General features: G+C 54.3%; 8 protein-coding genes across 8 annotated transcripts; 4 read left to right on the top strand and 4 right to left on the bottom strand.

The window, feature by feature from the left end:
* The first annotated feature begins 3778 nt into the window (after window positions 1-3778).
* P168DRAFT_105362 (uncharacterized protein) lies at window positions 3779-6145 on the top strand. Its single transcript, XM_024832530.1, has 5 exons — window positions 3779-4000; window positions 4064-4120; window positions 4291-4395; window positions 4459-4680; window positions 4894-6145. The coding sequence occupies exons 1-5, from the start codon at window positions 3907-3909 to the stop codon at window positions 5673-5675; spliced, it is 1260 nt and encodes a 419-aa protein (XP_024694796.1). The 5' UTR covers window positions 3779-3906; the 3' UTR covers window positions 5676-6145.
* Window positions 6146-7162: 1017 nt separating this feature from the next.
* Window positions 7163-8555, bottom strand: P168DRAFT_316224 (DUF914 domain membrane protein; the record flags this gene model as incomplete). Its single annotated transcript, XM_024839981.1, has 3 exons — window positions 7163-8016; window positions 8075-8265; window positions 8320-8555. 3 exons carry the CDS (start codon window positions 8553-8555, stop codon window positions 7163-7165), a joined length of 1281 nt encoding a protein of 426 aa, XP_024694797.1.
* Window positions 8556-10555: 2000 nt separating this feature from the next.
* On the top strand, window positions 10556-13855 carry P168DRAFT_232517 (SMEK family protein; the record flags this gene model as incomplete). Its single annotated transcript, XM_024833321.1, has 9 exons — window positions 10556-10669; window positions 10835-10931; window positions 11009-11090; window positions 11145-11194; window positions 11272-11595; window positions 11686-12483; window positions 12546-12713; window positions 12765-13204; window positions 13259-13855. 9 exons carry the CDS (start codon window positions 10556-10558, stop codon window positions 13853-13855), a joined length of 2670 nt encoding a protein of 889 aa, XP_024694798.1.
* Window positions 13856-14754: 899 nt separating this feature from the next.
* On the top strand, window positions 14755-16052 carry P168DRAFT_316226 (bifunctional triacylglycerol lipase/ester hydrolase; the record flags this gene model as incomplete). The annotated part of the gene is made up of 4 exons (XM_024839982.1): window positions 14755-15342; window positions 15402-15586; window positions 15658-15893; window positions 15982-16052. 4 exons carry the CDS (start codon window positions 14755-14757, stop codon window positions 16050-16052), a joined length of 1080 nt encoding a protein of 359 aa, XP_024694799.1.
* Window positions 16053-16084: 32 nt separating this feature from the next.
* Window positions 16085-17356, bottom strand: P168DRAFT_288161 (Dcp1 family protein). Its single transcript, XM_024836728.1, has one exon. The coding sequence runs from the start codon at window positions 17306-17308 to the stop codon at window positions 16274-16276; it is 1035 nt and encodes a 344-aa protein (XP_024694800.1). The 5' UTR covers window positions 17309-17356; the 3' UTR covers window positions 16085-16273.
* A 152-nt stretch (window positions 17357-17508) lies between these two features.
* On the top strand, window positions 17509-21292 carry P168DRAFT_105438 (phosphatase family protein). Its single transcript, XM_024832531.1, has 2 exons — window positions 17509-17568; window positions 17733-21292. The coding sequence occupies exon 2, from the start codon at window positions 17913-17915 to the stop codon at window positions 21030-21032; it is 3120 nt and encodes a 1039-aa protein (XP_024694801.1). The 5' UTR covers window positions 17509-17568; window positions 17733-17912; the 3' UTR covers window positions 21033-21292.
* Window positions 21180-22745, bottom strand: P168DRAFT_325101 (putative sarcosine oxidase; the record flags this gene model as incomplete). The annotated part of the gene is made up of 2 exons (XM_024840955.1): window positions 21180-21213; window positions 21661-22745. 2 exons carry the CDS (start codon window positions 22743-22745, stop codon window positions 21180-21182), a joined length of 1119 nt encoding a protein of 372 aa, XP_024694802.1.
* A 561-nt stretch (window positions 22746-23306) lies between these two features.
* P168DRAFT_316230 (uncharacterized protein) lies at window positions 23307-24823 on the bottom strand (the record flags this gene model as incomplete). Its single annotated transcript, XM_024839983.1, has 2 exons — window positions 23307-24396; window positions 24459-24823. The coding sequence occupies 2 exons, from the start codon at window positions 24821-24823 to the stop codon at window positions 23307-23309; spliced, it is 1455 nt and encodes a 484-aa protein (XP_024694803.1).
* Between the last annotated feature and the right edge of the window lie 577 nt (window positions 24824-25400).

A 25400-nucleotide genomic window follows, 5' to 3' on the forward strand; every position in this document is an offset into this window, starting at 1 on the left:
CGAGGAAAGGGAGATGATTTCGTATTCCCATGGGTATCTGAAAGCATATAGCGAGTCCAACGTTGACCACCAACGTTGATCGTCCAAGAAAGGGAGAAAGAGGAGGGGGGGAGGGGAAAGGAAAAAGGAAGAGAGAAAGGTCGAGGGAGGAGGAGTGGGAAGGGAAAATCCCGCTGTGGGCGGTATATGGAGAAAGCCGAGCGAGGCGTCAAGTAATCAGGTCGGGAAGCGGGTATCTTTTGGTCGCACGGTATTAGGACATCAAACAGGTGGGAAAATCATATACAATGCGTCACCGGGTGTATTCACGGGGGAGAATAGATAAATCAATCAGAAGGAAAGAAAGGAGGACAAAAAAAAGAGGGAGAAACGGTGGAAAGATGGGGGAGGAAGAGGGGAGGAGGGAGGAGGGGAGGAACCCGCAGGAAAAGCAACGGAGTGGTCAGTCAGTCAGTCAGTCAGGGTCTATGTTCTTTTTCCAGGACCATGAAGAATAGATGACCGTGATGACTGGGGATTGAATGACTGACAGAAATTGAGGGAATGAGAGGGGAGAGAGAGAGAGAGGTGAATGAAAGAAAGAAAGAAAGAAGGTTGAATGAATCTCCGGGGCGGAAATGATAGACGATCAAGAGCGTTATAGGGGGAGAGCGATAGAGCAGGAGCAAAGGGACTCACTCGGGAATACCGGGATACGAGACCCGTCCTAATTGACGATTTGGTTTGTTACTTGTATAATAAGAAAGAAGAAGAAAAGATCCAGAGAATCAGAAGGGAAAAAAAAAGGGAAATTCGTTTTGATGAACCAGAAACGAGTGGTGAGCCTGAGCCAGGGGGCTTCCATCGTCCACTCCATCAAAGAATTCCTCGACTGACTCTTGCCACCACCATTGATACTCCAATCTTTTATTGTACTTGATTTCCGTTCCAGATATACAGTACCTGGATTGTTCAAAAGGTATAGAATAGGAAAAGAAAATTAAACAGTGTTGTTTCAAACCCAATCGATCATCCAAAGGATATGACTACGCATATACTCCGTAGAGATGAAATGACATACAGAGTACTCCATAGATGTGTGAGATGATAGATGATGCACCAGATCTCCAGCCGGCCTGATCATAGAACAGGTCTAGTATTGGATATACATATTCTCTATATAAGCACTAGGTCTATACTCGTGTCTATACATAGGAAGACGAGGCGAGACAACCACGCCGATCCATTCTCGGACGGTGCAGGAACGGGCCACTCAGCGTCCCCGTGCGTCACGTATCATGTATCAAGTATCGGATTCTGAACAGGATCAAATCATGCAAAGGGTTGGGGTGGTGGATTCATGGTGCCCCCTCGAGGTGGATTGCTGGACCATCTAGATGGAGAGAAAGCGACGGAGTAATATCTCCCTAGTCCATCCAATATCCTAGACTATTGAACTTCCGTGGACCTGCATCTCCGAGAGACCCTTCCCCTATCCCTTAACGAGAATCATCCACTAGATTACCCCGGTCAGTTGGAAGACCGTTAACCCAATAGGATCTGCAGTGGAATACCCTGGGAAATTCATTCTTTGTCAGAGGATATCCTTAAGAATATCCTTATTGCCCCGCGTTCTCGTTCAACAGTCTTCTCCTTTGAATGATGAACCACTGGATAGGGCTATCCACATCACTATCTTCGATACTATCTATATCAACCATCCCTAAGAGACGGTTTTTCCCCCGCGTCCATCTCAGATAGTCCCTGCCCCTACCCCACCCAACAAAGCAAATACCGCATTGATTCTTGTCCCCATCCAGAACGTCTCGACCTGGTCACTAACCATGGACGACCCAACTGGATGCGGCATGGACAAAGCGATGGTCAAGCCACGGACATATGATCATCGGACCTGGGTGGTTGTACAGGGAAATTCTATTCATCCGTATTTCTGGGGTTAGTCTATACAACATGGGGATAAGATCCGGCACGCAGTTCTTGTCAACATGCATGATCTAGGATATACCTGACGATTCTAAGCGCTGGCTTCCTGTATGAGCGGTCCGAGGGTATAGTAATTCTAATAATCCTGTTATGTGGATGGCTGCAGAAATGACATTTCCGAGCAAAAGGCCGAGGAAAGACCATTCAGTCTAGAATGACAGGATGGTACAGTACTGATATGACAATTTCCGAGAAGTAGAGTCATTCCTACGCCATCGTGCATGGGAAGTCATCTGTGGGAGGTGGATATAGGTGGATATAGGAGGGATGATTTCATCTCCCCTCTTTCTCCCCCCCCTCTCAATCATTCTCTTGATTGCTATTGATTGATGATTGATTGACTTTATCCTCACTCATTTCCTGGGCTGAACTTGGCCAGTCAGATGGGTGGGTATGTGCACGATCCATTCCCCATGAGGACCTTATGGATGAATCAAGGTATATATAGATTAAACTGATAAATGATAGAGAACAGATCAAATGATGTAAAAATCATAAATAGAAGAAAACAATTACTAGTAGATAGAATGGATGATAGTGGAGACTGAATTGACTGGATATTTGGCAGTGAATTTCCTAGACTGGAGAGGAGAGAGAGAGAGAGTAGAGTAGAGAGAGAGAGAGAGAGAAAGGTGGGTTGGACTGTATGGTCATGTATGGTACTGTATTCTAAACCGGGTGATTGGGGGATGGAATCCATTCTTACCGGTATTAATATAGACACTGTTTTTTCCTCCCCCTTTCTATCTCTGATATTGGATAGAATGATAATCAGTATTACCAATGATCAAGATAACTTGATATAATATTCTTAAATTACTCTGTAGATAATCAAGTCTATTGTTGCTCTCCCTTGACCATCTCCCTATCTTAGTCAAAAACCTGTTATCGACCTGTTATCGACCTGTTATGAATCTGTTATACTAATAATACAGTAATATTGATTTTTCATACCGTCCCTCCACTCCCCATTGCGCCTCTGCTACCCGATTCTCTCTCTCACTCTCTCTCTCTTCTTTCCCTCTTTTCTCTCCTCTTTTCTCTTCTCTCTCTCCCCTGTCAGGCTTTCTCTTGCGCACCCTTTCTCTCTCTCTCTCTCTCTCTCTCTCTCTCTCTCTCTCTTTCTCCCTCCTCCTCTCCCTCTCTTCTCCTCCCCTTATATCTCTCACGTCGGACTTTTTCCTGTCGGTCGTGATTTAAGGGTGAGAAGTTACTGCCTCTTGCCGTTCTGCCTCGTTCACTCGTGGTAGACTCGCCTGGTTTCCCTCTGGTGAAGGCAATCTTCCATTTCCTGTAAGTTTGATACTTTTTCCCCCTCTCTCCCCAACTTCACGATTTTTTTTCCCTTTTTTTTTTTTTTTTTCCGTCGATGCTCTCCGCCAGCCCACTCGGCCCACCACTCGCCCAGATACGCGCGACAAACATCAAGATCACATCCAAGAAAATATCAAACATAAATTCAATTAAAATAAATGTCGACAAAATTACAACCATCAAGAACATCCACCAAACAACCCAATTCTTGGCTGGTGTTTCCGATCATTGGAATGCTCCAAACACGTGTGTCCCCGAAAAACCTCGTCGTCTCTCGCCGTCGCTGGTCCCCGGATTCTCGAACGCCGGATTCTCAAGCCACCACAACTCTGGTGCTATCGTCAAAAGACTAATCCCTTCCGTCGGGGTCATTCCTTTATCCGACGGTTCGACTGCACTCGCCCTGGGGGGGCGGCTTTTTCTCGTTCTTTTGCACGTCGGGGACCTCCGCACCCACCCGCTTCATTTTTCTTCTGTTGATTACACCCTGACTAAGGTGGATCCCCCTGCTTACACCGGTCTTTTCTCCATGACAGGTCCCTAGCCCTCCTTTTCCTCCCCTGCGCTCCGATTGCGACCTCTCGCGGTTCGCCTCGCTTCCCCGTCAACATGTCCTACTACGAGCCTCAGGGCTGGCAGGCCCCGGCTGCCTCCTCCACCCGCCAGGTCTCGTGGGAGCAGCCCGTGCCCCCGTCGCGATCCGGTATGATCCTATCCCAGGGGGAAATCTCGACGCCAAGTGAACGGTCGGCTCATTCGCTCTCAGGTTCCAGCTCGGTCTCTCAGCGCGAGGATATCCCGGCGTTCTCCTCCCAGTTTGACGGTACGACCACACCTGTTTTCTACCCTTATCGTCGCGTTGTCCTTGGTGGAGTCGGTCGGTCATAAGGAATCCGGGCCGGATGGTTGTCGCAGCCGGCTGCGATCACCCCGAAGGACCAACGGTGCGATCGGACCCGACGTGATTGATGGTCACTAACGTCTTACTTCCAGAGGTCGACCGCGCCATCGATAACCTCGTCAAGAGTGGAAAGCTGTGGAGTGCTCCCCGACGGGACTCCATGCCCATGATGATGGGCCGTCAGTTTCCCGAATACGGTATGAACTGTCCCTCTCCCACCCACATTTCGGAGCCTGAATCCCGTGCTAACTGTCCGTCAGACCCCCGTTCCATGAACTCGATGCCTCCCCGTCATCACTCCATCAGTGACTTCGAAGCATCCCGCATGCACCCTACCCCCAGCGCGCAGGGCTTTTACGCCTCCCAGCGATTCCAGGGTCGCCAGGGTGAAGTGGAACACGTGATGCAAGCAAAGCGTCGGATGGCGGCACAGCGTGAGAGGGAGCTCCGCAACTATCATCAGGAGCAACAGTACAACCGAAGTACGTGGTAGCATCGTCTTTGGAGCCTTTTTTTTTTTCTTTTGCTTTCTTTTCTTTTCTTTTTTTCCGTCACGTCACCGTCACTATTCCCCTTGACTTTTCTCTGGCCCGCATGTATTGGTTGCCTTGTATAGTACATTGGGACTCTGGGTCCTATCTCTCTCTTCTTCTCTTTTTCTGAACATGGTTTTTAATTCTTGGTTGTCTCAAAAGGCCTGCTTGCCGAAATGTCTGGAAACAAGTCCGATCGCTCCGTCAGTCCCGCCGCCGTCAGCGAGGACAGCCGCCGTGACCTCCTCGCTCGTCAGCATAGGGCCCTGTACGGCAACGAAAGCCCCGCCTTCTTCCCGCCCGGTACCTTCGCCGACGACGCCGCTGGCCCGGACTCCCCGGCCGGTGGCACCCCGTCGTCGGCCTCCGGCGTCCGGGGTCCCTCGCCCCGCAGTATGGACCTGTTCGGGGTCGCCGCCCAGCCCCCCGTCGCGGGCGGTCCCGACGGCAGTATCGCCCCGGTGGCCCCGGGCGCGTCCCTCCAATCCCCGTCCCGTGCCAACAGCACCTCGTCCCCCAGCTCCGGCGTCAACCCCATCTTTGGCGCCGAGCCGCCGGTGACCTCGACCGCGTCGCCCGTCGGTGCCGATTCGCCCTCGTCCGCGCGGTCGCAGCCCCCGTCTCAGCCGATCACTGGTCCCATCGGCTCCGTCGGCCCCATCGGCTCCCGCCCCGTGCAGCAGCCCGTGCAGGCGCCCCACCCGTCCCTGAACAAGCGCTCCACCACTCCCCTCCCGTCCCCCCTGGGCTTTGGCTTCACCGCCGGTGATGCTGCGGCCCCTCGGTCCTCCAACGACCGCTCGGCCTCGTCGTCGTCCAATCCCACGGCCGCCCCGGGCGTCAAGGAAGCGACCGGTGGTGTGGCCCTCGGTGGCTGGGGCAACGGCAGCGGAGTGTGGGGGTCCAAGACCGGACTGGGCGTGCAGGCGTCCGTCTGGGGTTGAACACGCACTTCACCCTGAAGAAAATGAATGAAAGGGGAGGGAAATTGAAAAAGATGAAAAAGAAAGATGATCGTTTCCCCGCACGGCGTTCCGAGAGAGGGTTTTGATTTTGTGATTCAACATTGGGAACGAACACGGTACATATGGGAAGAAAGTCGAGCACGGATTCGTTTTGTTCTAGCGACCGGGGGCGTGGAGCAAGTTAATCGGTAACGTACACGGATGGCCTGGAGATATTCAGCGGGCCTGTTGGGGTTCTGGAGTCGGTAATTACCGCATGTTTTTCTTTCCTCTTGGTGTTTCGATGCATATGCCCTTTTGTTTATCCCTCTCTTCTCTGTTTTGTCTGATTTGCGGGCCTGCACGGCCGGTCTGATCTGGGGGTTTGGGGATACCTGTGTTTACCATGTTTATGTATGTGAGGGTACGGTCCGTCTCCAGGAGCTCGAGCGTGTTTGCAGGTTGCAGTTTTCTGTCGGAAAGGGAGGGGTTCCAGGTGTTTTGACTGTTGCTCTTTTGTTGTTTGATCTGGGTACCGGGATTATGGGTTGAAAGGTTCAACTGTATTTCTTGATATTGATTTTGGATGTTCTGGATGTTTTGATTATTCTATCTATTCTGTTTTATCTTTGTGTTTCGTTCTGGGATTGATATTATCTTCTTGATTTGATGTTTGTTATACTGGGGAGTCGGCAAGGAAAACACCGGACAATAGGGGAGCAGGAGCAGCAGGTACATTGGTAAAAAAGAAAAGCAATAACATAAAAAAGGTGGAAAAAAGAAGAAGAGCTATTATGTTTTATACATACATCATCATACCTACATACCCACCTATCGTGGTTCAGGGTTTGACTGGGAAGGAGGTCAAGGTCGTTTCGTTTATCTAGAGAGAGGGAGTACCTCTCATCCATCATACCTTTTTCCTCACCTTGGGATAACTATGGCCTATACCTTCTATCCATGTGGGTATCTCTTTATCTCGATTTCAATTTCTATCTCTATCTCTATTTCTATTTCTTTTTTTGTCATCATTCTTATGAATCTACGCATCTGTTTATCAATTTACACTGTCTGCTTCGCTGCTCTACTCTCTTCTACACTTGCTATTCCATTGCAAGCCATGATAACAATGACTGACGATATGAAGATAATGATAATGATACGATTGACACCTTTCGATAGAGCAAAGCCCGGCGTGGTCTTACTGCGGACGGCAGAAGGTCAGAGGTAGTAGGTAGATTGAATAGGGCCTTTTCCAGGAGTATAGTTACTTGCTTATCTACCTAGGTACTGAGATATACTACGCGAGTCAAAGGGCAGAAAGTGACATTCTTTTGATTGGGGATATATATAGATAGATAGATAAATAGATATAAATGAATAGATAAATAGTGACAATCAAGTCGAGTCAAGACCACAATCACACTCATGGTCCTAGAACAAGATAAACCAGTACCAAAGTAGAACGAAGACCGGATATATAACGCCTAAACCCCACTCGTACCGGTCGTCCGGGGATCATCAAGATCGCGGTTAGAATTAGAAGTAGAAATAGTAGTAGTAGTGTGGTCAATCCGGCGCTTAGCGGTGAACAGGCCCGCAATGCCTCGCTCCTGGTTCTGGCCGAGCCAGGGCTTCCGGGACTCGCCGAGCAGACGACGACCGAGGAAGTAGATGAGCTGGCCGACGATGATGCAGACAAAGGCGATGGGGTACATCCAGTGGATGGTGTAGTGGAAGACTTTGATGCCGATGCAGACGCCCCAGAAGTTCATGGTCAGCATGGAGATGTTGAAGAAGGCGGCGGAGGAGAGGCGGAAGAGGAGCGGGGCCAGGGAGTAGAAGAAGGTCAGGCAGAGCGTGTATCCGGCTAGGTACCCGCCGACCTCGCTGTCCCATACGGCGGTGCGGAAGGAGGCCCGGTCGAAGATGCCGGCTTGGGCGCCGTTGATGAGCATCCCGAAGAAGGCCATCTGGCCGAGGACTTCGTAGACGGGGTGCGTGCTGACGAAGTACTCTTCGCCGGTGTTGGCCAGGCCGTAGAATGTGGCGCCTAGTAGGGCGAAGAGGTCGCCCTTGAGCTGGTCGCCGCTGGAGATGTTGCCGCCGTTGGTGCCCGTTAGGTGGTCCGATGCGATGAGGACGCCCATGCCGCCGATGCAGATCAGGATGCCCAGCACTTGCGAGATGTGGTAGCGTACGCGGAGGAAGATGAAGGAGACGACGACGACGACGGCGATCGCCCAGAAGTTGATCAGCTGCGCGCTGAGCATGGTGGTGTATCGGTACGCGAGCACGATGAAGTAGTTGCCTTCGACGTCACAGAAAGACAAGATGATATCTGTAAAGGTTTCCAAGGTCAGTGCCTGTGTTTCCTTTTGCGGGGAAGAGGGTCACACATTTCCAGCCGTGCTTGTACACCATTCGGGCCCAGCCCTTGATGCCGTACCGGTAGAGGGTGTAAGAAGTGAAGATAAGGTTGAGCAACACATAGTTGAAGAAGGTCTGGAAGGCCGGGATGGAGGTGCCTTTCTGGCTCAGCAGCGTACTGAACGTGCTGGTCGCCGTGTTTGCGATTGCCAGCAACTGACTATATTATATCGGGTTAGTCAATGGCCACTCCGATGCGGTCGACGGCACTCACCCAAGAGACAGGGTGATGTAGAACTCCTTGGTCTTGAAGTAGGCCAAGAACCCTTTCTTCTTCTGATCCAGCTGATCCGCGGGGGCCACCTCGGAGACGGATTCCTCGTCGCCATCCGCGGAATTGACATCCGGGGTCATCGCGGTCTGTTGCTTCGAGGGCTCGGCCAGTGGGTTGGCGGCGGTGACCCCCACAGAGGCGGTGTGGGTAATAACTTGATCTTTGCTATCTGACATGGTGGGATAGAAAACTAGCGACCGTGAAGAGTTGCAGATTCCTAAGGTTCAGTAGTAGCCGCAATGGTCGCAAGACTTGACGTCAAGATCGAAGTGGTTCTCCGACACTGGAGGAGCCTGGAAGGTGGTGAAGCGTGAATGGGAGCTTTAAGACCAAAACGAGCGCAAAACTCCCGAAGTCGCCCGTCTAAGGTCGTGGAGAAGAGACACGCTCAAGAAGTCCAAAGGGATTGGACGTTGGAAGGAGAGCAACAATGCAACCTGAAGGAAGAAAAAAAAGGAAAAAAGAGGGGACGAGGTGGGATGCGACGAAGCCGAACCTTTCCTCTTTGGGATTTATTTCCAGGCCGCGCGAACCTCAGGCTGCCAGGCCGAGACCTGTTACTGCCGTGTAGTACCGCCTGCCTTGATGGGACATGGTTGTTGACACCTGAGGTGGACACCCGGACACCTGGTTATGCACGCCTCAGGCGTCCAGTGTCCAGGTGCGCTCGGACGCGACGATCAGGATCGTCGAGTCTTGATCCATGATGTTTGACGGCTGGAATGATGCCGATAATAGTATTAGATAGGGAGTCGTTTGGCAAACCTCAGCGAGAGAAGGTCCATGTATCGACCAATACGAAAGGAGTTTCCACATGGCCTTGTTGATGCCCAATATAGATCGACCCGATGCCTGATCCACCGTGAAGAAAAGACTGAATCCCGGCGTCATGACACGCATGGAAATTCCTCTCCCAGTTGTCGATCGATGTGAGCACCCATAGAACGCGGGGGAGATCAATTCTGGGTTGACCTATTCTTAGTATCACCGTCAGTTGCGAAGGAGGTAAGGACGGATTGTCTATTGTTCGGACATTAGGTAGTTACCGTCCGCTCAAGTGGGTCAGCCCCGGTTGGTTCGCACTTCTTTGTGCTTCGTCAATGAGGAAGCATCAAGGTAAATAAATAAGGTCAAAAGGTAATCAAGGAGTCAAGGGAGTTGAGCACAGGGGGAACAATCCGATTGATGGGGGTTGGAAGTAGCATTGAAGGATGAATTAGCGATCAGTATATATTGCTGGATATGGTCCTTCTAGCCTCTTTCTATAGAACCATCAGCGGGTCACGTCATTCCACGACTCCATCTGGATAGAATGAGAACAACACCAACCACCACTTCAACTTCAACTTCAACGACTGAACTATTTTTGGTCAGGATCCCTGGTTGGAGGCAGATCCTCCACCGGTAGTTATTACGTCGTTGTGGTATAATACTTCCGCCGCCTGAACACCTGATCGTTGGACATTGATCGATCCATCATTTGGATCGAGTTCTATCGCTTCTTCTTCAGTTTGGTCTGATCTCTTCTGGATGATTTTCTTTTCTGGATTCCCTCACTCCATACCCCAATCGCGGACTGATCTCATCCCTCCACGTCAATCGAGCCGAGTGGTACCTCGGACTATTGTTTGGGGGAGTCCCTTTGCGCTGTACTTCTGATCCGGTCGCGTGAGTGTTGGGATTTCCATGGAAGAGCAAAGAATCCTGTCCATCCAAGAAACCAGAAGAAAGAATCGGAATTTGAAGCCGAACCTGAATCAGGAGTAGGATCATTGTCCTCAGAAAACAAAGAGGTAGTGAAAGAAGAGAAGAACAAGAAGAAAAGGTCCAGCCTTCCCGACCGGCTTCTCCGCCTGGGGCAGCCAACCCGGACCAAACTTTGCCAACATCTCTAATCATACGGATTGATTTTCTTCCATCATCATCTTCTTCGATCGCTTCTTCCGGTTATCAACTCTCTCCATCCTCTCCTCCTTCTTCCTCCCCCGCTCTTTTCTTCCCTTCTTTTTCTTTTCTATTTGACTGTCCTTTCCCCTCTCTTTTCGCTTCTCCTCCCTCCCATCCCCAGTTCAATCTCCCACATCTCTCCGCGAATTCGGGGCTCTCCTCGCGCCGGTACGCTCGTCCCTGAGTTGTCCCGGAGTGACGAGACGCCACCTCGCCTTTCCCTCGGACCATGGCGTTGGATGCGCAATCCTCCTGCGATCGCAAGCGGGTCAAGGTTTATGAACTGCGTGATAATGACTGGTTCGATCGGGGAACGGGCTTTTGCACCGGTCAGAGCCACGACGTAAGTACCGGAGTCGCGCATCGCTTTGGGGATCCCCCCCAAACCGTCGGGCGCAAACGCTGCACCACCTCGGGTCGCGCCGATGATCCCTCCCACCATCGTTCCCCTCCCCTCTCTTCATCCGGCCGGTTGGTTCGGACTAACGCGTCGCTGGCATCGATCTAGGATGACTACCGTATCTTTGTCGAATCCGAAGATGAACCCGATCGCGTCCTCTTGGAGACGAAAATCTTCAAGGATGATGGCTATCAAAAACAACAAGGTCCGACCGGCGAAATCCCCCTCGCGCATATGATTCTGGGATGGAGGGTGATGCTGATCCGAGTGCGACGCTATTAGAGACCCTCATCGTGTGGACGGAAACCAATGGGACGGATATGGCTTTGAGCTTCCAGGAAGCCGAGGGCTGTTCGGTGATCTGGTAAGGCATCGCCGTGGGTGCCACTCGCGCTGTGCGCTGACACGGCTCGTCCAGGAACTTCGTCAATGCGGCGCAACAGCATCTGCACAACATAGCCGCCGCAGGTGAGACCCCCCTCCGTCGGTGGGAGCTGTCTACCGGGCCTACGCAGACTGACCGGGTTCCCTCTTTTCCTGCCTAGATGATGCCTTGTCCGACGATCTCGAATTCCAGCCCATCACCTTACCCGCCCCCGAGCTGGGGAACCTTCCGGAGATCGACCATATGATGCGAGCCGCCAGTATCACCCAGGCCGGTCGCGACGCCCTGTCCAAATTCGTCATCCGGGACGAGTACATCCCCAAGCTCTTACCCCTCGTCACCATGGCCGAGGACCTCGAGAGTCTTCCGGACCTGCATCGCTTGTGCAACATAATGAAGTCGATCATTCTCCTGAACGATAACACCATCATTGAGATGGTCGTCACCGATCCGATCATCCTGGGGGTAGTGGGAGCATTAGAATGTGCGTCTCCTTCTTTTTCTCTCTTCCGTTTTTCTTTCGTTGCTTCTAGCTTCAGAGTTTGGAGCCGCCGTGAACGCTGACAACCCTTAGATGACCCCGAATGCCCCACCCACAAAGCCAACCATCGGCAATACCTCGCGGACCAGTCGCGCTTCAAAGAGGTCGTCCCGATCAAAGATCCCCTCATCCGCCGGAAAATCCGCTATACGTGGCGCCTGCAGTATCTGAAGGATGTGGTCCTGGCACGCATACTGGACGACCCGACCTTCTCCGTTCTCAACTCCCTCATCTTCTTCAACCAGGTCGAGATCGTCAATCATATCCAGTCGAACGGCCAGTTTTTGAGAGAACTGTTCTCCGTCTTCGGCCCCCGCGCCCCCGATGCAAAACGCAAGGAGGATGCCGTGCAGTTCCTCCACCAGTGTGCCGGTATCGCGAAGAACCTGCAGGCCCCCGCGCGGGCCAACCTGTTCGCCAACTTCATCACCAACGGCCTCTTCGCGGTCATCGCCTTCGCCATCAAGCACCCAAACCCGTCGCTGCGGACGACCGGTATCGACATCCTCGTGGCGCTCCTCGACCACGACCCGATCATGATGCGCGGCTATATGCTGCGGGCCGCCAGCGAGAAGAGGACCCCCCTGACCGACACGCTCATCGATCTGCTCCATGTCGAGTCGGACTTGGGGGTGAAGAACCAACTGGCGGATGCCGTCAAGGTCCTGCTGGACCCCCAGATCCCCATGCAGGATCCGATGGGTCGCATGGGACCGGACCAGTATGCCAAACGGCCCGGCATCCTCCCGGAGGCGGCGGTTCAGGCCCATTTCGAGGAATCCGCCAAGCGGCTCTTCATGCCACTGAAGCGCCTCGAAAACCGTGCCACCCGTAAGTGCCCCTGTGGACGGGGTTGTGATTTGTCGTCGGGAGCTAACCATTGACCACCGCAGTGAACGATTTGACCTTCCAAGAAGTCGCCTTGCATTCGCACCTTGTTGACATCCTCACCTTCTTCGTCCGTCAACACCTCTACCGTAGCCGTAGTGTCATCCATAACGAAGCGCTGGCTCCTCGTGTGGCCAGGCTCCTCACCGTCCCCCAGAAACATTTGAAACTGAGTAAGTGACCCGACGCTTCCCGCGGAAACCGTCTAACCCGATCGATTGTAGCCGCCTTGAAATTCTTCCGCTGCCTGATCAGCCTCCAGGACACATTCTACCAGGCGCTGATGACGCACAACAACACGTTTGGACTGATCCTGGACATCGTCTACGAAACGATGCCCCGCGACAATCTCCTCAACTCGGCTTGCCTGGAGCTGTTCGAATGTATCAAGCGGGAAAACATCAAACCGTTTGTCCTGCACGTGGTGGAGAAATACGGCGAGAAGCTGAAGAACATCACCTACGTGGATACTTTCCAGAGCTTGATCCTCCGCTACGAGCAGATGCAGGGCTACGGGGCCGAGGGAGACTCCGCCATCCTGTCGTCGCAGGAGGACATGACGCCGACCCGTGGGATACCGGCCAACGGGCAACGCTGGCAGGGGGTCCGGGAGATGGATTCCGCGGAGGAAGAGTACTTTAACACATCTGATGACGAGGACGAGGTAGGCGCACCGTTCCGCATGGCATTGTCGATGTATACTGACGATCGACTACAGTGGCCACAGGGCCAAGGGCCTAATGCAACAACGGGCGCCCAGACATCCAACGGCGTGGTCTCACCGGTGGTCAAGCCGCTGGTGGATTACCCCGATGATGACGATGACGACGCGATGGACACGAACCCGGAAGCCGAGGCGGAGCAAAAGTCAGCATCCCGAGACACCGACCTGCCATCCCACGATCCGGCCACCGACTCCCCCGAGTCACCCTCGACACCGGTATCCCAAGTGGTGCAGACCCCGCCGGAACGACTGTCGGAGAAGCGACGACGAGAAGAAGAGGACGACGACGAACTCGTCAAGTTGACGTCGGGCCCCAAACGCAGAAGCTCGACGAACGCTGGACCTGGGAGTGCGGGACTTCTCCGGAGACAGCGGACGATCTCGTTTGGGTCTGCGTCTGGTGGCAGCGACAAGGCGGCGGCCGCGCAGGGCACATCGGGCGGTGGTGGAGGTGTCAGCGCAGCACCCAAGCGGATCGCGATCAACCTGGGCTCCGCCAACAAACCTTCGCCATCAGACACGAGCCCTACGACCCAAACATCTAGCGAGAAGGAGAACCAGGGCCAGGAAGCCAACCGCGAACGTGAATGATCTACCGATTACGATGTTCCATTTCATGTCTTTGATGGTAGTGCTCTCACACCACCTGTGATTTGTGTTATCTGCCAGCATCAGCCGTGTTTTGTCCGTGCTCGGAGTTTTTTTTTGACCGTGTGGGTTTTACGACAGTTTTTCTAGATACCACCAGATGGAGTGATGATTTCGTCTTTTCTTCTTACTTCTTACGTCTTCTCTTCGACCAATTGTACGATTCCCTTTTTTGTTGTCTCATATATTATTTCTGCCTTGGTGGTCTGTTTAGATATCATGTAAGAGGTTCCCCTTTGGAGATCTCAGGTCTGTTTCTTTCTTATTTCTTCCTTTCGCCACCTGTTCCTTTGGCCTGTTGTACATTTACCTATCTTTCTCCTCGTCTCCCTGATTCACGGGTAGGAGTCAGGCCGGTGAAACCGACGGACTGCGATGGATCAGTGGACATCTGCATTTCCGGGGTCTATCTAGGCGATACTGTTTCTTACGTCGTTTCTTATTCAAGGCTTTTAACGACTGGCGTAAATGGTTCTGAGGTGGATGCGCCGTCCATGGCTATTTGCATTTCTCTGCAGAGATATTGAGATGTGATTGCAGTGTACATGGTGTCCGCAGCGGTAATCAGTTTCCTTATATTTACTACCTATTAGTAGATTTCAATTTTAATTGTAGAGAAAGAACCATATATTGACTGATGTAAGGTTGATATAGTATATCAAGGTTTATTGATTTCCTAAACCAGACATTCGAGAAGCCCGGGAGAATATAGTGGACTGGACTGACTGAACTACCCGAAGCCGCGGGAGTCAGTTCCCGTCCGACTACTTCATCCCTCCCATACCCCATACCCACTCGACAGGTACCAGACAAACAACACCACAACACCACATGAAGTTATCATGGATACCCAATTACAGCCAGATACACACATCTCACCCGACCGCTTCAAGCGCACAATTCTCCCAACCCAACAGGGCGCAGAGGCAGAGGCAGATCACTCCCCAATAGTCATCTACATGATCAGCGGCAACCCAGGCCTAATCAGCTACTACCATACCTTTCTCTCGACACTCGCAGATAGACTATCTTCTCTGTGCACCAAGCAGGACATCCCTAATCAATTCCACATCTACGGCCACAGCCTGGACGGATTCGAAGTTGAAGAATCCTCGCCCAACAATGGCAATGGCAACGGCAACCCCAGCACCACGCAGCCCTGCAGCCTCGAAGAGCAAATCTGCTTCGTCCAGCGCAAGCTAGACTCCTTCATTGGGGGCTTAGAAGCAGGGCCGCGCAGAGCAAAGGTCATCCTGGTTGGCCATTCTGTAGGCTCGTATATTGCGATGGAAGTCCTACGCCGACACCGCGAGCGCTCCGATGCGAACTCTGCGTCGTCGGGCGCTGTCGGGTTTGATATTATCGGGGGAGCTATGCTCTTTCCTACTGTTGTGGATATTGCGCTGTCGCCGTCGGGGCGGAAACTTACTGTAGCTCTCTCTCTCCATATACCCCTCTCTCTTGGTAGTGATAGGCTGACACATAACAGAGCATCCTCTCTTTCGTACCGCAGCTGGCTCTGCTAGCCGGTATATTCGTCCGCATCCTCGTCGCCTGCGTACCGGACTTGATACTCCAGTCCCTAGTGAGATTCTACATGCAGTCCGCCTCAGACGAAATGGTCACCGCGACAACGTCGTTCATCAAAAGCAAGCGGGGCGTGCGACAAGCTCTGTATATCCCCCTTCCCCTCCCCCCTCTCCCATTCATCTCCATCCTATAGCCAAAACTAACAAAAAGCCTAGCCACATGGCCGCCGACGAAATGCAAACCATCACCGCAGACAAATGGTCCGACGACGTCTGGGGCGTGCCGGGCGCGGGGGAACCACTAACCCGTCTGTTCTTCTACTTCGGTCGAAATGACCACTGGGTTGCGGAGCGGACGAGGGACGATATCATCCACATGCGGGGACGGCATGTAGCTGGGGGGCCGAAGATGGTTGTTTGTGAGGAGGGGTTGCCGCATGCTTTCGTTTTGAGTACGTTCTTCCCCCTTTTTTTAGCCTTCTATTTTTTCTGTTCTGTTTGGTGATTTTTGTGACGGTGGGTGGTGCTAATGGTTTATAGAGCGTGGTGATACTGATGTGATGGCGACTAAGGTGGCGGGTATGGTTATGGAGATTGTGCAAAGGGGTTGATATTCACCGTTGTATAGATAGATAGCATATGCATAATGTATATAGAAATGGAAATAGAAGATAATTCGGTCATGTTGATTTAATCCACCACATGCAAACTGGGTATCTATTCGTACGCCTCGACCTGACTCACCGACCACGCATGAACCATGCATATATCAATGATAATAGAAAAGAACATGAAGGAAAGGAAAGGATGTTATAAGAAGAAAAGGAAACAATCATTGCACCGGTCCATCCTGATACGCTAGCCCCGCCTTCCGGAACAAACTCCCCAGGACATCCCCCTGCGGCTGTGGCGGCGCCGGGGGAGCTGCAGCAGCTGCAGGAACAGGCCCGGGATACCCAAGGGGCTGTTGGGGCTGGTGAAAGTGCTGCAGTAGCATCTGCTGCTGGTGTTGTTGCTGGTGCTGCAGAATTTGCTGCTGGTGTTGTTGCTGCTGCAGTAGTTGCTGCTGCTGCAACTGTTGCTGGCGCATTTGCTCGAACTGCCCTTCCGCAGGCCCCAAATGATGCGCCCTCACACTCCACCCATCGTCATGAGCCCGCTGATGCCCGAACAGATCCTTGAGGGAAATCTGACGACCCATGGGCACACTCTCCTGGACTTCCTCCAGCGGCGGGGTAGTCGTCGCGGTGGCGGCCGCCGCCTCGTGCATGCCGTCCTGACGGACCGCTTCAAGACGCTCGCGGGCGATTTTGAGACTGTGCCCCGCGTGGACGGCACACTCGCGGACCACCTCCGCGTTGATGGTGCGCGTCTCGGCGGTGGAGTTCGGCGGGGGCTCGGAGTAGATCCAGAGGCCGTAGATGCGGATGGGGTCGGTTTTGGCGTTTCGGGGGTTGGAGGGGGCGGTGCTGTTGTTGCTGTTGCTGTTGCTGTTGCCGTTGGGATTGGGGTTGGAATCGTAGGTGATGTCGGTTTTGAGGATGACGTATTCGTCGGTTAATTCGACGTTGTCGCCATCTGTGAGGGGTACGTCGAAGTTGGTGAGACCGCGGCGGTTGAGCACGAAGACGGTGTAGCGCTCTTCGCCGAGGGGGCCTTGCGACAGCTGGCAGACGAAGAGTGTGCCTTCTATGCCGCTCTTTTCCCACTGGCGAGAGGTCGCGCTGAAGATGTAGACGACGGCATAGGGGGCGAGTGAGAGGATGTTTTGGATGGAGGGGTTGTGACGGCGGAGGACGGCGAGGTTGAGCTCTTCGTTTGTCCGGAGCGGAGGAGGGATTGGGGGGGAGTCTTGTTGGTCGGTCATTGTGGAGGGTGTGTGTTATTGGTGTTGCGATGTGGGTTTCGTGATCATGGTGTTGTTAAATAGGAAGAGAAGAGGAAGTTGGAGAATGACGATCGGATGTGGGAAAGCGGTCAGCGGAGCATCTTGGCCGGCTTCATCCTTCGCTCTCTCTCTCTCTCTCTCTCTCCCTTCTCCCTCTCTTATTCATTTCTCCCCCTCACTTTATACTATTCGAGAAACCTCGTTCGGTCATTCCTGACTACCCATGTTGATCTGAGAAAGTATGTGATCTCGGTGGTGTCTGTTCTCCTGTTGGTGTCCACCTGCAGGCCATGTCACCGCCAACGTCATCCCGGCGCAACAGTATAGTGCCTGCTATGCTGTCCCTCCCATTGATGATCCTTCTCGCCTATGGATTAAGACTGGAACTGACCCTTCGTTGAAGGTCTCTCTACCCATGGATTCTTCGGATTCTCGTTGAGCGCCACGTCCATCTCGTTCCGATACACTGCGCGGTCGGCATACCACCATCTCCACGGCGGACTTGCGCCGAGCCTCACTCCTGCTCTCGCCTCCTGTATATACAGGCAATGATTGTAATTACTCCTCGAACCTGAGCATCACAATGGCTACTACCGAGCGATCAACGCCGAAATCCCCCCACTCCTCGTCCGACAGCGACGAGCGGCCTCCTTCCCCCGAAGCCACCCCCGATCCGTCGTCGCTCCCCCAAGTGCTGAAATCGAGAAAGTCGGAATACCTTCGTCAGCAGTCGGTGCGCATTAAGGTCGGGACATGGAATGTGGCCGCCATCGCAGGCACGGAGGAGGACGTTGCGACGTGGTTCGTGCAGTGTAGGGGTATCTGCGAGCAACTGTCTGGGCTGACAGTGTCGAACCCCGACGGGAAACCGGACGGCAAAAGACACGTCTCAGGCCCGGGCTCTGGACATCGCCCCGAACCAGCGCCCGAAGATGTCGGCCTTTTTGTCCTCGGCCTGCAGGAGATCGTCGATGTCTCGTCACCGACGGAAGCGCTGCGACCCTACGTGGACCAGGGTCCCGCAAGTAGGTGGAAAGCGGCGGTCCAGGAGGCCCTGCCGCCGGGTTACAAACTCGTCGCGGAGACCCAGTTAGTAGGTCTGCTGCAGTTGATCTACGCAGCGCCGTCGCTGGCCGACAGCGTGTCGTCAGTTAGCTGTGTCAACGTCGGCACCGGGCTCCTGGGATACATGGGCAATAAAGGCGCGGTGGCGACCCGTCTGACGCTCGGGGAGACCACCTGTCTCGTCTTTGTTAATTGCCATCTGGCGGCAGGGTCGGATAAGGGGAGCCTGGAGAGACGGAACTGGGACGCTGCCCAGATCGCTACCCGCGCTCGGTTCGAGCCCATCGACTCCAGTAGGAGTCTCCGCGACGGCCCCGCCGAGACGATCGGGCAGGAAGACTTTGCGTTTTGGTTCGGTGACCTCAATTATCGGCTCGAAGATATCCCCGGGGCCGATGTGCGACAGGTGCTGGCTCGGCATACGGAGAACGAGTATGACAAAACGCACCAGTCGTCGCATGGGACCAAAGATCCGTCCAATCCGTCCGAGGGTGCCGTAGACGAAGATAAAACGCCGCCTACTCCCCCGTCGCCTGTGGAAGATGAAGACATAGACCCGCACTTTGATCCGGCATCCCTCCAGACCACCATATCATCGCTGCTTCCCCATGACCAGCTGCACCTGCAACAGAGCAACCGCAAATGCTTCCACGAGGGCTGGCGAGAGGGAGATATTTCGTTCCTGCCGACGTACAAATACGACGTAGGGAGCGTGGCGAGGTTTGATTCGAGCGAGAAGAACCGCGGCCCCAGCTGGTGTGATCGCATCCTGTATCGCTCGAATAAGGACATGCTCGACCACCAACGATCGATCAAGGAAGCCGAAGAGGCGCGAAAGCGCGACGAGGAGATGAAAGCCAGGGGCGTGGACAAGGCCGTTGCCGACGACAGCGTCCTGTTTGACTATGATCCCGACGTGGACGGCGCCGATAGCGGGGACGACTACTCTCCTGTCAAAGACCAGGCCAGTGATAGTGATTCGCTGTTCGCGCCACCCGACGACCCAGAGTTGGATCCCCTCCACCTGGACTACTACCTTTCCCACCAGGGTATTTTATCGTCCGATCACAAGCCGCTTGTCGCTGGATTTACCATTACTTTCCAGTCGGTGGACCCGCAGCTCAAAGCCAAGGTTCATCAGGAAGTGGTGCGGGAGCTCGACAAGGCGGAGAACGAGGCGCGGCCCGGCCTCACGGTGGTGGTGGACCATCACGGCGCGCCCAAGGGCGCCGAGTCGGATGACCCCAACGCGGTCAACTTTGGCAACATCGCCTTTGACGTGCCGGTGCGCCGGACACTGGTCGTGGCCAACACCAGCGGAGTCCCCGCCACGTTCTCCTTTGAGAAACCAGAACGGGACGATGGACATGACCACAGCATGCCGTCCTGGATTGACTACCGCGTAGACTCACCCGGCCACTCTTCGGCGGAGCACAAGGGTTCGGAGCCTCACGACTACATGCTGTCTCCCGGAGAGCTAGCCAACATTGAAGTGACGGCTCACGTCGGTAACATCGAACTGGTCCGGATGCTCAACGACGGGCAGATCAAGCTAGAGGAGATCCTGGTCCTGCGAGTCGCCAGCGGCCGCGACCATTTCATCTCCGCATTTGGGCGGTGGCTGCCCACGTGTTTCGGCCGCAGCCTGGAAGAGCTTACCGTCATGCCCGAAGCGGGGGCGCGCACGCTGCCAGCGGTAAAGCTGGCCGACCAGCCGGACCACAAGGTTCCGCTGTCGGCGCCCCGCGAGCTGTTCCACCTGACAGACGCTATCTCGGAGCTGACCGAGCGCGCCGTCGCGGAATGGAGCATGACGCGAGGCGAATCGGAGGAGACCCCACCGTGGTGCCGGGAGCCTGCCGGGTTTGGGTGGCCTTTCGCCCCGGAGACCTGGACGCTGGAGGACGGCGAGGAGCGCACGCATTTGCTGGTCTCTGCCCGAGAGGCAATGGACACCAACCAGCCCTTCAGTGCAGTCTTCGCACCAGAGGTCTCGTCCCTGCACCGACTAGAGGCTCTAAGCGAGACGCTCGTAATGTTCTTGCAGTCATTGAAAGGCGGCATCGTCACAGCGGACGTCTGGCGCAAGCTCGACGAGCAGATCGTCGCCCGGGAGAAGTCCAAAACCCCACCGATGTCCTGGGAGGAATCCCAAGCCTGGGTGCTGGAAAACCTCGCCTATTCCCCAGCCCACAGCATCTCCTTCACCTTCGTCACATTCATGCTCGCGCGCATCGCCAACGAAGTGGCCCCATCCTCCGCCATGCTAGCGCGCTCTACCGCGGCAGCCAAACAGCAAGACCTAAGCAATCCCGACACCTCCACATCCACCACCACCCCTCCAACCAGCGGCTCCTCCGCCGCCGCAGCGGCTAGCTTCATCGCGGGGGGCATCCGGCGCAAGCGCACCTCCACCTCCGCCTCCCAGGGGGCGGTGAACCCGCTCGCCGTGCGCCGACAGGCCGTCGAAGCTGGACTGTCCGCACTCTTCGCGCACTTCCTCATCGCGTCAGGGGGAACCACGCCTAGCAAGGAAAAAGAGCGTCGCGCGGTAGACGAGCGCAAACGGAGTATCATCGAGCCGTTTTTGAAGACGATCGGAGTGGATAACAATGGGCCGTCTGGGGGGATTTCATAATCCCCTTCTCCTATCGTTCCTCTCTTCTTTCCTTTTTTTTTTTTCGATTTTGCCTTGTCGTGGCCAGTTGGCTCAGCTGAGACTGGACTTGCGCTTTTTTATTCGGAAATAGAGCTGTATATTAGTGCTTTATATTTTCCGTGCTGATTAGAAGGGGCTGTTCGGGTATATTGGTGGTTTACTAAAGTCAGGTATTAGTATAGACGATTGGGTTTGGATGGATGTATATAGCTATATACAGCTTATGAAAATGCACAGCATTACTCAAATATCCCAGGTGATTGAACTAAATATATCATTGAGTGTTAGTACCTATTTACTTAAGTATGTACTATATCCCCAGTGGAAGAAATATAAGTCAGAAAATATGGCAATGCGTTACACGTAACTATATATTGTTGAATACTAAGACCCTAGCACTCGCCAATTGGAGTTGTTGGTCGAATGGTGAACATGCAAGACATGCTAACATATAACAAGATATACCCCCAACAAGCCATTCAACCTAAACCCCCAATCCATCAAACAGCAACCACACTACTACAAACTACAACTTACTAGTAGTCCCCGCCCCCCTCGGAATCCCAAACCTCGAAATATCCTCCCCAGTCCCCCATCAACCGCCAACTCCGCAAGAACCCTCCCAAAAGCAGGAGTAAACTTAAACGCATGAGCAGCGCCCAACCCCACAATAACATCCGGATGCTCCTCCAACGGGGCAATCACAAACTGCCGATCCGGCGTAATACAATACTGACAAGTAACAGTGCGCAGCGGCTTCCTCCCCTCATCGGGTATGAATCCGCGCATGAATCCATCCAACTGATCCTGCAGCTGCGCGGAGGGGACAAACGTGCGCTGATCGGGCGCCATGAAGTTGTTGGAGGTATCGCGGGCGGCTTTGATAGTCGGCTCGCCGTAGGTAGGGAAGCCGTAGAAGGCGGGGTCGGCGCCCCAGATCCAGACGGGGAAGTGTGCCGGGTTGAAGGCGGTGGGGTCGGTGGGTTTGAAGTATGTGACTTGTTCTTGCATGGTGGTGAGGGGGATGTGAACGCCTAGGGGGGCCAGGAGCTTGTTGGTCCAGGCGTCTGTGGCGAGGATTACCTTTTTGGCGTGGTATTTGTTGGTGTTGGTGTTGGTGGAATTCGTAGCTGTCTCGATGAGGACTCCTCCGGAGGGTTGAGGGGTGACTCGCTCGACGGGCATGTTCTCTTTGAGGAGGGCGCCGTGGGTACGGGCTTGGTGCTGTAGGAGGGAGACGGTTTTGGAGGCGTGGGCGATGCCCGTGTCGGGCGTGTAGACGGTGTCGACAGAGTCCGGGATATCAAACTGAGGCCAGCGGCGTTTGACCTCCGCCGCGTCGAGAAGCTCGTAGGGGACGCCCGTGTCGTGGAGGGTCTGAGCGAGGGTGTCAAACGGGGTGGACATGTCCCTCGGGACGAAGACAACGCCGCCGGTGATGGTCAACAGTTTCTGACCGGTGACTTGCTCCAGCTCGGCCCAGTCCTTGTACGCGGATCTAGCGAGCGCCACATACTCTGGGAGCGAGTTGGAGGTGCGCACGATGCGCGAGGTATCGTGGGAGGCGCCGCGGACGTGGCCGAGCTCGAATTGCTCGAATGCGATGACTGATTTGCCGCGACGAGCGGCGTAGTATGCTGCTGCGCTTCCGAGGGCGCCTAGGCCGACGACGGCCACGTCGTATTGCTGCATTGTGGTGTCTTAATTGGCTTGGAGGTTGGAGGATGGATGTTGGGTATGTTGAGGGCAGTTGTGCGCTGGCATGGGCCATTTATCTTCTCATACTCCGGGACGCACGGAGGAGGGACCGTCCACGTGATGATAGCTGGATGGCATCATGATTCGGTTCTTGAACTGGTCTGTGGCGATCGTGAGGGTGGATGTGTATCGTGATGTGTTGTATGCGGGGTTGGAGAGAGATGCCCGGGCCGGGAATGGGAGCGGGCCGCTTCCGCCCGTCTGGACAATCTCTACAAGAAGGCTCTAGAGATTCATGTACTGTCTGATGGAACAGTCTAGCTTGTGCACATCTTGTCTGGTAGAGCTCTATTGTCAGATGTTGGTATGCTGAAAACAAACGCCATGACTCGAGACCTCACGCAGAATATAGAGAAGTACCATAGTCTACAGCCCTGTAAAAAGTGTAGGATGCCCAAGTACATGACCACGCCAGAACAACCCAACCAGAGCACCCCGATCAGAAGAGCATTGATATAGAATTAATAATGCTTTAACTAATGAGCCAACCAGACCTCAATCATTCTCCCGTATCGGTTTCAGTGCCTTCCCCTCGACATCACCCTCCTGGGTTGATCTATCCCGCCTCGTGCGCCTCGAGGACGATGGTGATCGAGAAGACGAGTTTACCTGGGATCCCTGAGCTGGAGAAGCCTTCCTCTTGCCCTTGTTCCCTGGGGGACGCTTTCCTAGGCGGGTCGGAAACGAAAGGAGTCCCGACACACGCCGTACCAGCCGTGCGGGGAGAGACGCCAACGACAGGAAGAACTGCACTGGGACCAAGACAGCGGCGCACAGAGAGTCAAAGACGACGTGGAAGAAGCCTCGGGGCTGGCGATGGGCCGCAGCCGCGAGCGACACCGCGTCGTTGACATGTCGCTCGACGGCTTGGAGCCGGCCGTCCGTCTGGTAGCCCGAGATGGCGGTGCGTTTCTCGTAGCGTCGGACGGCGCGGTTCAGGGCGTCGATGTCGGGCTGGATGGTTTTGCGGACTTCAACACTGGCCTGAGTGACCAGCTTTTCCATGTCCAAGGGTGTGTCCGCGTGGTCAGCGCCTTCCGCGGTAGAGCGCAACCGTTGCGCGGCGGTTTCGGCGACGTGCGCCTCGAGTTCTTCCAGCCGTTTGGTCAGATCCAGGATCTTGTGCGCATCGATGCGCTCACTGTCTGGGTCGTCGAATTCGTCCGAGTCGAGGACGATGCGCTGGAGATGGAGCGTGCGCGCTTGGACCATCTTCAAGAGGTGGGAGGCCGGACGGATCTCCGAGGCCAAAAGGAAGATGGTCAAGTTGTAGTTGGAGACGAGGCCCTCGGAGGGGCGCGAGAGCTGGGAGCGAATCGTGTGTAAGAGCAAGGTGCCGACAATCGGAAAGACAAAGCACATGACCAAAGCGGCGAGTTCGTGTCTCATCAATTCTTTGCGGGCTGCTGCCGCGTCCGACGATCTCTGGCGACGTTTGTCCTTGTCGACACTACTAGAATGGGCATCGTCGCCGCCGGTTTTGTCCGTGGTGTCGTGACCGTCGACATCCGGAGGGACCTCTGCTACGTCATAGTACTTATCTTGTCGTTGTTGAAGGGTGGCCTGTGCAGAGCGATACCAGTCCCTGGCGGGGTTAGCGGGGGACTGTATGAGACCGGGTAAGGGATCATCTCAGCACCAACATACCATGGAAGCCTGACGGACCAGTTCAGAAAGATGGCAGCTATCACCAGCAGGGTCACATCGGTGACGATCGCACTCCCATCCTTGAAGAAGAGGCCCGCGACCGCTGGTAACAAGGCCAAGCCCAGGGGGAAGGATTGCCAATGCGACTCGTCCGGGGTCGCGACGCGCTCACTGCGTGCGGGGGCGCGGGGAAGGAAGAGATCGTCAGTCGAGGAGCGTAGGGAACGACGGGCGTCGGAGACGGTATCCGACAAAATGGAGTTGCGACGTTGCGCCTGGGATGGTTCTAAGTGAGCCACCGTGGCGGCGCGAACTGGACCCCGATGGCGCAGTCCGGGGGGTGGTGAGGGTCCGTGGGGAGACATGGACTGGACCGGAGAAGCCAGGGGGCGGGCCATCCATACGTTGTCACCTATTGATTGGGGGGTTGCTATAGAATGAGGCCCATAGGAGGGGTGTTCCACTGGGGTCTCTCGCGAAAGAGACGAACAGGAAGTATATCTGAAGAGAGAAGGAAGAGAGAAGGAAGGAAGAGGCGATGACGGTGAAGATGACGATGTGGAAATGCCCTGGATAACTCCATCTATGAATGGATGACTAATGGTGCATGCACTGATGACTCAGGTCTGACTTATCATGGCGGCCACGCGCCCTGGCAAGCCCTAACTGAGCAACTGGAGCGGAGTTCCGATCTAGATATGATGGATCATGCTTCTAGATAGATAGTGGCGCTCATGATGTTTCCTGTGAGGCTGCGGCTGAGGGTTCCTCCACCTCTGGGTGGGGTAGCTGCCTGGTTGGGGCCAAATCAGGTAGGATCCATGGGTCTTATAGTGTAATACTTAGTACTTTCTGGTATATTAGCTGCATCCATCCAGAGTCAGAATGACACACGTTACAAAAAGAAAAATAAACAATAACAAGACAGAACAAAATAGGATA

The sequence above is a fragment of the Aspergillus campestris genome (assembly GCF_002847485.1).
Source record: "Aspergillus campestris IBT 28561 chromosome Unknown P168scaffold_3, whole genome shotgun sequence".
NCBI classification, from domain to species: Eukaryota; Fungi; Ascomycota; class Eurotiomycetes; order Eurotiales; family Aspergillaceae; genus Aspergillus; species Aspergillus campestris.

What these genes read in the sequence shown, in the direction of transcription:
- P168DRAFT_105362 (XM_024832530.1), top strand. Translation starts at nt 3,907, where the DNA reads ATGTCCTACTACGAGCCTCAGGGCTGGCAGGCCCCGGCTGCCTCCTCC. An exon ending in GTTCTCCTCCCAGTTTGACG is followed by an intron (nt 4,121 to 4,290) that starts GTACGACCACAC and finishes TCTTACTTCCAG; the next exon opens with AGGTCGACCGCGCCATCGAT. An exon ending in GGAGCAACAGTACAACCGAA is followed by an intron (nt 4,681 to 4,893) that starts GTACGTGGTAGC and finishes TTGTCTCAAAAG; the next exon opens with GCCTGCTTGCCGAAATGTCT.
- P168DRAFT_105438 (XM_024832531.1), top strand. Translation starts at nt 17,913, where the DNA reads ATGGCTACTACCGAGCGATCAACGCCGAAATCCCCCCACTCCTCGTCC.
- P168DRAFT_288161 (XM_024836728.1), bottom strand. Translation starts at nt 17,308, where the DNA reads ATGACCGACCAACAAGACTCCCCCCCAATCCCTCCTCCGCTCCGGACA.